At 44.1% G+C, this 7,925-nt stretch overlaps 1 protein-coding gene across 1 annotated transcript; it reads left to right on the top strand.

Annotated features, from left to right (window-relative positions):
• The first annotated feature begins 421 nt into the window (after window positions 1-421).
• Window positions 422-4,429, top strand: LOC101761493 (putative ubiquitin-conjugating enzyme E2 38). The gene is made up of 7 exons (XM_004967330.2): window positions 422-572; window positions 703-799; window positions 1,513-1,896; window positions 1,979-2,042; window positions 2,967-3,106; window positions 3,198-3,509; window positions 3,616-4,429. The coding sequence occupies exons 1-7, from the start codon at window positions 562-564 to the stop codon at window positions 3,955-3,957; spliced, it is 1,350 nt and encodes a 449-aa protein (XP_004967387.1). The 5' UTR covers window positions 422-561; the 3' UTR covers window positions 3,958-4,429.
• Window positions 4,430-7,925: the final 3,496 nt, after the last annotated feature.

The following is a 7,925-nucleotide window of genomic DNA, read 5'->3' as shown; positions in this document are numbered from 1 at the left end:
GAAGAGCTTTTACTAACTTTTGGTATGCTGAGAAGATAAAATTTATTATAAAAATCAATAGCAAGCAACTAAAAAGCCAGCTTTTCCTAGCAAAAGTTCAAAAGGAGAAGCTCAAACGAACGGGAAACTAGCTAACTGAAACTAGCTAAGATCCTGTTGACCACTCCTGTCAGCCTCACCGCACCTTGGCACACAAGATCCGGGGGAGATCCGGCGCCACTGACAGATGGGCCCGAGCGTCCCAACCTTTTGCCTTCTACTACAATCTAACCACCCCTCCGCCAGGGGGGAGCAGGGAACCAGGTCGCCGTCCCCGTATCCGCCTGCGTCACGCGCTCGCAGCATCTGACGGGTGGGCCCGGAAGGATATTCCCCTCCGAGTCGACCCACACGTCATAGGCCGCGGCGCGTCTCCACCAGCGCGTAGCCGAGCGGGACTAGGACGCAGCCTGCATAAATCGATCGATTCGGCCTCCAATCCCCTTCCCCTTCCCTTCCGTTCCGCTCCATCTTTCGATCGGTCGCCGGCGATCGCGCAGCGGCTCGTCGCCCGCCGCCGCCATGGACGCAGAGTACGTCGCCTCCTCGCCGCCGCGATCGATCTCTCTTCCTCGCGGAGTGGGGGGAAACTTCTCTTTATTTTTTTTTTGGGGGGCGATTTCCTTTTCATTATTATTATGATGATCGCCTCGGCTCCTGCAGGTACCTCGGCCTGCAGCAGGGGAGCTCCTCGTCGTGCCGCACGGCCGACGCCGCCGCATGGGGCGCCGCGCAGCAGCAGAAGCGCCAGCGATGCCAGGTGAACCTCCCGCCTCGTTTCCTTGCCCGCCCAATCGCGTAGCTTTCCCCCCTCCCTTCCGAGTTGATTGATGAAATTCTCGCTCGCGAGGTTCTTACCCACGCCGGATTTGGTGGAACGGGGGTTCTCGTTTAGGGTTCCGTTCGGGGGTCCGGATTGGGGTTTTCTGCGCCCAACCCGCCAACCAGCCACTAGGGTTTGGGTTTTGGGGGCGCTGATTCACGGTGCCTTCGGTGCTTCCTCGGCTCAATTGTTTGGGGGCCATGGATTAACTGGGGTGTGCTCTGCCATTCTCGACCCTATCCTGGGCTGATTGGTGCAATGCCACTCAGAATTGGCTCCATTGGCGATGCACTGGCAGTTTCCTGTGTCTCTGAACCTTGCAGCGTATCAGTCAAAATTATGCCTTCGCTGCTGTTACTCTATTTCAGCTGCAGAGGATTTTTACAGACTTTCTGTCCAATGCAGTGTGAATAACAATAGTGGACTCACAGTGGTCGTTTTGGCCTTTATGATAAAAGATGCATTTTAGGGCTGGAAGCATTCTTATTCAGATTTTAATGTTTCTAGTCGTTGGCAATCAGTTCGCACAATTGATAACTAAATATATATAGCATCCCAGATTGTGGCAGAAATGACTTCACATGTCCTTTTCATGCTTTTTCTTTACTACTACCTGCTATAGTTATTGACTAGCCTACACTGTTTTACAGGGTTCATCCAGCACAAGTACTTCTTTACAAATTTCCGAACCAGAACCTCAGGATCTTGACTCTGGAGAAATCGAAGAAGAAGAAGATTACTATATGGAGGACGACTGTGATGATGATGTCGATGGCTATGATGAAGATGACTATGACTTTGATGAAGCTGACTTTAATCAGCATCTCGCTGATAAATTTGATGATTTAGATCTGCCTCCAGGTGTGGAGGCTACTGTACCGTGGCTGCAGAAAATTGCAGCCAAGGAAGAAGCCAAGGAGCCATCTAAATCAAATACTGAAGATGAGAATGCAAATAAATATAAGCAGTTCAAGCAGTTCGACACTGTTCAAAATTTCTCTGACCATCACTTTGCTAAATGTTCTCAGGGAGAGGTGGCATGCTCAACTAATAGTTGCTCTTGATTTATGCTTCTCTTGGGCACTTACCTATTCTTGCATGTGATCATTATTTCAGCCAGCCAGAGCTTGGTCCAAGAGAGTTCAACATGACTGGAAACTTCTGGAGAAGGATCTACCAGGTTAGATATGAGCAAAATAGGCTACGTTCTTTTACTTAATGATTAGTGTGGCCCCTTTTTCAAGTTTAAACCAGTTACATTGCATTTGGGACACCATCAACATTGAAAATGCTTTCTTCATGTGTAGCCAGTGTCCATTATTGCTTCCCCAGCCCAGGTCTAGCGATCAGTTACCGTTCAGGTTACCAAAAAGTCGATTAGTTTGGAGAAGCAATAAGTTTGATATAAGATTGTTACATTATTTCAATAAGATCTGTCTGTTAGGGACCATGTCTACTACACTCAATAAGGAGACAAAACAATCCTTCCTAAGCTGCATGATACTGGTATTCTTAGCCAGGGTGAAACTGCAATACCTTTAGTTACTAGGTGCATTGTAATGTCGGATGTGCCAGTGTCCTTCATGTGCTTGTTTATAGTTATTTTCATAGGACTGCCTGGGGATGAATTGAAATTGAAACATATGTTTAAGGGCAAATAAAATATTTCTAGAGTTATCTTTTAGCAAAGTTAACACTCCTCAATCCATTTTTGCCAGATATTTAACTTTTCAATTTTGTATAGAGCCATCAGGCATGTATGTCGTGCTGTTATTTAGGTCTATTTCCTCTACTTAGCATCTATGTAAACTGTAAAGCCTTCCTTGTGATGGATCGTTGTGTCTTATATCATTATGAAGCACTTAACTGGGGTGTCATATGGTCATTGCCTTTGTGGTTTCCTCATCTTTGTGACTCAAAATTTTGCACATTATCTGTCTTTAGAAGCTATTCCCATGATTTTGGAACTCATCATTACTAGGCTTTGTTCACGACTCATGAAAGTTTTAGACAAGCTATCGCTCTCTAGTTAATCAGTGAAGATTGCTTCAGTGTATTTTTCTTATCTTGGAGGTATAAATTCTGATGATTTTCTTTTGTGCAGCATCTATTTATGTCCGGGTTGCCGAGGATAGAATTGACCTTCTTAGGGCTGCGATTATTGGACCTAAGGGAACGCCCTACCATGATGGGCTTTTCTTCTTCGATGTTCACATTCCCTCTTCTTATCCTTCTGGCCCTCCGGTATGCATCAAATCTTTGGCATGTTTCTTTCATTATTTTCATATAACCATTTCAAATTTTATTGAAATGTTTCTCTGATGGGCGTTTACAGTTGGTACATTACCACTCTGGAGGACTTCGGATTAATCCAAACTTATATAACTGTGGAAAAGTATGCCTTAGCCTGCTGGGTACCTGGACTGGTAATGGTTGTGAGAAGTGGAATCCTGCTCAATCAACCTTGCTACAGGTTCTTGTCTCCATTCAAGCTCTCATTTTGAATGAGAACCCATATTACAACGAGCCAGGATATGAGGCCTCAGCCAACACTCCACATGGACAGAGGAAATCTTTGGAGTATAACGACACTACCTTTCTGCACTCATGCAGGACGATGTTGTACTCACTTCGGAGGCCTCCAGAGGTAATGTGTTAATAATAATACTGGTGTGACAAAGGAGTGAAATCTGATTTTTGCTGATTTGTATTGTAACGGAACTGATCCATGTTTGGCTTGTGGCTCCTTGCAGCACTTTGCAGACCTTGTTGCCGGCCACTTCCGGGTGCATGGGCACACCATTCTCGCAGCATGCAAGCACTACATGGAGGGTCATGACGTTGGCTCAGTGGTGCCGGAGGAAGAGTCTGACTGCAAAAGCAGTGGGGCGGGAGCAGCCAGCAGTAGCAGCAGCAATGCACCAAAGCAAGGACCAGCAGTCAATGCAGCAAACCCTCTGTCCAGACGCGCAATCACATTCAACACGAGCTTGAAGACGCTGTATGAAGATCTTCTGATGGAATTCAATGTGAAGGGTGCCGACACGAGGAAGTTCATTGTTGAGAAGTTGAAGAACAAACCTGCAGCATTGTGAAAAGCATGGAAGAAGGCTACTGCAGGTAGAGGTAGCAGTAGTTCCTAAGGTGGAGATGATAGAGATATGAGGAGTCTCTGCCAGTAAGTAGTAGAAACAGGGGTTGCCTAGCTGCAGGAAAGCTTTTGTAGATAGCTCAGTCTCATGATAATTGATTTCTAGAACCTGGGACCTGCTTGCCCACTGGAAGTGAGTATAATGTAGGGATGGATCATGTAGCGGAGTGAGTGCCAAGAGTGATTCTTTCTCTCGGCACCATGTTCATCAATCTAATGATACACTACAACAACAACAAGTGCATTTTGGACCTTATAGAGTATGCTCTACTGCCGGTCATAGAATAGCTTATTCTAACTGCTGGTCATGGTTTATTCTATGGTCAGCTATACTCTACTGAGAATTGATATGTCCATTCTTGTATATCGTAATTTACTATAAATCGTAACTTGAATGGCTTATTAGAATTGATGTCCATTCTTGTACGTCGTAATTTACTATAAATTGATTGTACCATAATTTAAAAAAAAGCATCTTGATGCTAAATAATTATGGTAACTTAATTGATTGTACCATAATTTAAAAAAAAACATCTTGATGCTAAATAATTATGGTAACTTTTAGTTTAAATTATGGTACAATCCGTATCATTCTAGTGTGTGCGCGCGCTGGATGTGGCTTTTGCTAAATTGCTCCGGTCTTTGTGCGAGCATTATGTACCATACTATCATGGCCTCGAATCTGTAGAACAATTTCCGGGGCTCATGGCTTGGCTGCTGGCCGTGTTGCCCTTGTAAGCAAGCAGTCACGTGTTGATATGATAATATTGTCAAAGTGCTCATCATACTGGTAATCTAGCCACGTCATTGGACGACAAACAGGTTAAACACACACATATCCTCTCCACAAAACGTACTTCTATGCAATGTGACAGGCACTTGGCATACTCATTAAAGAAGCTATAAGAGATACTGATGGATATGATGTAATAAGGCTAATTTTAATTATTAGATAATGACTGGATTGAGCACACATGATTCAACAAAGTTCAAAACTAAATTTGTGACAAGACTTGAGCAATTCAACAGACTGCTCCAGGTCCAAGAACATTGATATGTCAGCACTAATCACAAACTCTATCATTATTCTAGGGATGATACTAAATTGGCTTGGGTACTGGCCACCTGTCCTCATCATCGTCTGTACAGCAACAACAAAGCATTTAAGCCTTTATAAGTTCCAAGCAGGTTGGAGCAACCAAGCAATGCCTGCAATGAGATGAATCAGAATGAATACCAGTTTGTGTAACCAGAATCGTCAACTTCAGCAAGGATCCTGTCCAACACATTGGGAAAAACAAGATCAGATCCAGTAACAAGGCCAAACTAATGTTACTGGATCCAACACATTAGGAACTATATATGTTTTTTAGACAGGCATGCTTCATCAACAAAATGTTTTTTCATGCAAGACGACAGACACTTGGCCTACTCATTAAAGAGGCTGTGTAAGAGATACTGATAAGCATAATATAATAAGGCTAACTTGTTAGCACTCACCCTACAGTAGTACACATATTACTTAAGTATAGCAATCAAAGAAAAAGGAATAAATCTGCATCACTCTGGTATAAACTCAAAAATAATTAGATCAGAACATAGTTCTGTCGCAACCGTCTCAAACTCGTTCTTATATCTCTACCATGCTCGATTGGTTTTGATTGGGGCATTTGGTACTGATGAAGTACAATCCAAGACTTGCCATGGCTACATACCGTCCTCATCATCCAACCGTGAGAATGAACAAAACACGGCGACTAGCTTTGATCTGAAACTAAGATACAACTTTGTTTTGCTGCTCCGTTTACATTTGTAGTACCTTCTCTAATGGAAGGCAGCAGCGGCAACATCCACGGAGCAACGTCCAACAGCATGGTCACGGTTTTAGAGACCAATGCTGATAAGAACTACGAAGACTACCATTGTGCTGGATGTGTCATTGCAAACAATCGTCATGAAACATTTCTCCTTACCTCTTCTTTTCTGATCAATGCAAACAGCAAGCTCACTGTTTGCTTCAGTGATAAGACTAGAAGGACAGCCAAAACTGTTAGCTTATTAGGAAAGAAGTTCAGCATCCTGAGTGTCAAACTTGTTGAGAGCGCAAGTCCGGTACGTTTCAGGGAAGAGCAGGTTGGACGAGAGAGCGCTGTATGTCATCCTGGCACCAGTAGATTCATGTGATTCCCCTACCCTGTTCTCGGCGTTTGTTGTGGCTCCAACGTGCAAAGGGAAAGATCATCAGTTGGTTCCGGGGGACAGGTCGGAGAAGTTTTTCTTAGTGAAGTGTTGCTTCCAGGACATGGGTTATCATTGTTGGAGTAGGCTAAATGCGGCCCCCGTGTTCGACAAAAAGGGATATGGACTTGGAATAGTCCATGCGGACATTGCTGGTGGAAAAGCAGCTAGCCAACGTGAAGCGCGTGATACGAGCACGATGTGCGCGCGATCTGCTGAACATGGTAATGGGCAGTGTCAATTGGCAGGAGGCATTGAAGGAGCTGGCTCCAATGGAACGGACGCCGAGCCCCCCTGCCCCCGATGCACCGCCTCCCCATTTTGGAAGACGGATGTTGCGTCCCAAGCGACCGCGTCCTCCATACAGTTTTGTGATCCTAGTAGTGTTTTGCTTTCATTTATGTTCCCCAGGAATAGAGAGAAGGAATTTTGTATGCTTATCAAAATGTTTCTTTTGTAAGGTTAGATAATGTTATGTATTATAAGGCTGCAAAATGTTTTTGTAACCTTACATATTTATATTTTGTAAGGATGATAATGTTCATTATATTTGGACATTCTTTCTTTGCATATTTCCTATTTATATATATGTAAGTCTCCAAGATGTATATATTGTCGCAATTGATGTAGATAGAATAGAACGTACGGGTGTTGCTTTTTACCGCATGATGGGATCGAACTCCTCGGTAGCACAGCACTGAAGATGTCTAATGTTGTATTGCATCTTTCACCTGTTCCTAGACGTGCGTACCCTTGCATTTTTCATGTGCTACCCTCGATCGCTCACCCATATGCACAAACAAACGAAAATGATCCTCCACCTAGCTACATACATGCACCGGCACTGCAGATATGCAAGCAGCCCACGAGCCATATTCATTTAACTCGATCGTGATAGCAAAATGGACAATGCAGCAAGAAAGGAATTAACTCCTCTTTCTGGAATTTTGGCAGTACCCACACTGTTCCAACTTCAACTTCCATGGAAATCACATTTTGTTCCTATGATTACCTTAGCAAGATATCGTCTCTAGATAAACAAATGGCAACACCCCTCGTTTTCAGTACTCCATACCACTTATACCAGCCTAGCCTCTCACTTGGATCCATCATCGGATCCTCATCGGCCCTGCTTTTGGTTGTTTGTATCATTTGATTTATGTATGAAATGGTTCAAAATAATATCCTTTTGTTTGGTTAGGTGAATTGTACTAACTCATCCATAACGAAGCCATCCCACTTAATTTATTATTCAACTAGTAAGAGTGAATCATATGGTACAAGTAAAAAATGGTTGAACCCCATCATCTAAAATGATCCATACAGGCATCATATGGTGCATGCAACCAAACACACCCTATGAGTTCATCCATCATCAACGTACTCCATCCATCCATCTATCTACATCAACTAATAAGTAAGTATATATACCTGCATGATCAAAGCTTCACGTACAGTTACAACCCTCTGAATTAAGAAGATGCAGTCGCCGACCCATCACCAATGCAGTGTCCAAGTAATGATCATCCAGCTCGTTCGGCAGCGCTTAAAGCGGCTGCTGCGGCTGCTGGCTGCCGCAGCCGCTGCTGCTGCTGCCGCCGCTAAGCCTGGTAACGGCCGTTTGGCCCGCCGGGTGTGCGTGCTAACGGGCCGTTTGGGCCACATTAGTTCCAA

This window comes from Setaria italica, chromosome V (genome assembly GCF_000263155.2).
Source record: "Setaria italica strain Yugu1 chromosome V, Setaria_italica_v2.0, whole genome shotgun sequence".
Lineage (NCBI taxonomy): Eukaryota > Viridiplantae > Streptophyta > Magnoliopsida > Poales > Poaceae > Setaria > Setaria italica.
This window is presented reverse-complemented; position numbering and strand designations above follow the sequence as displayed.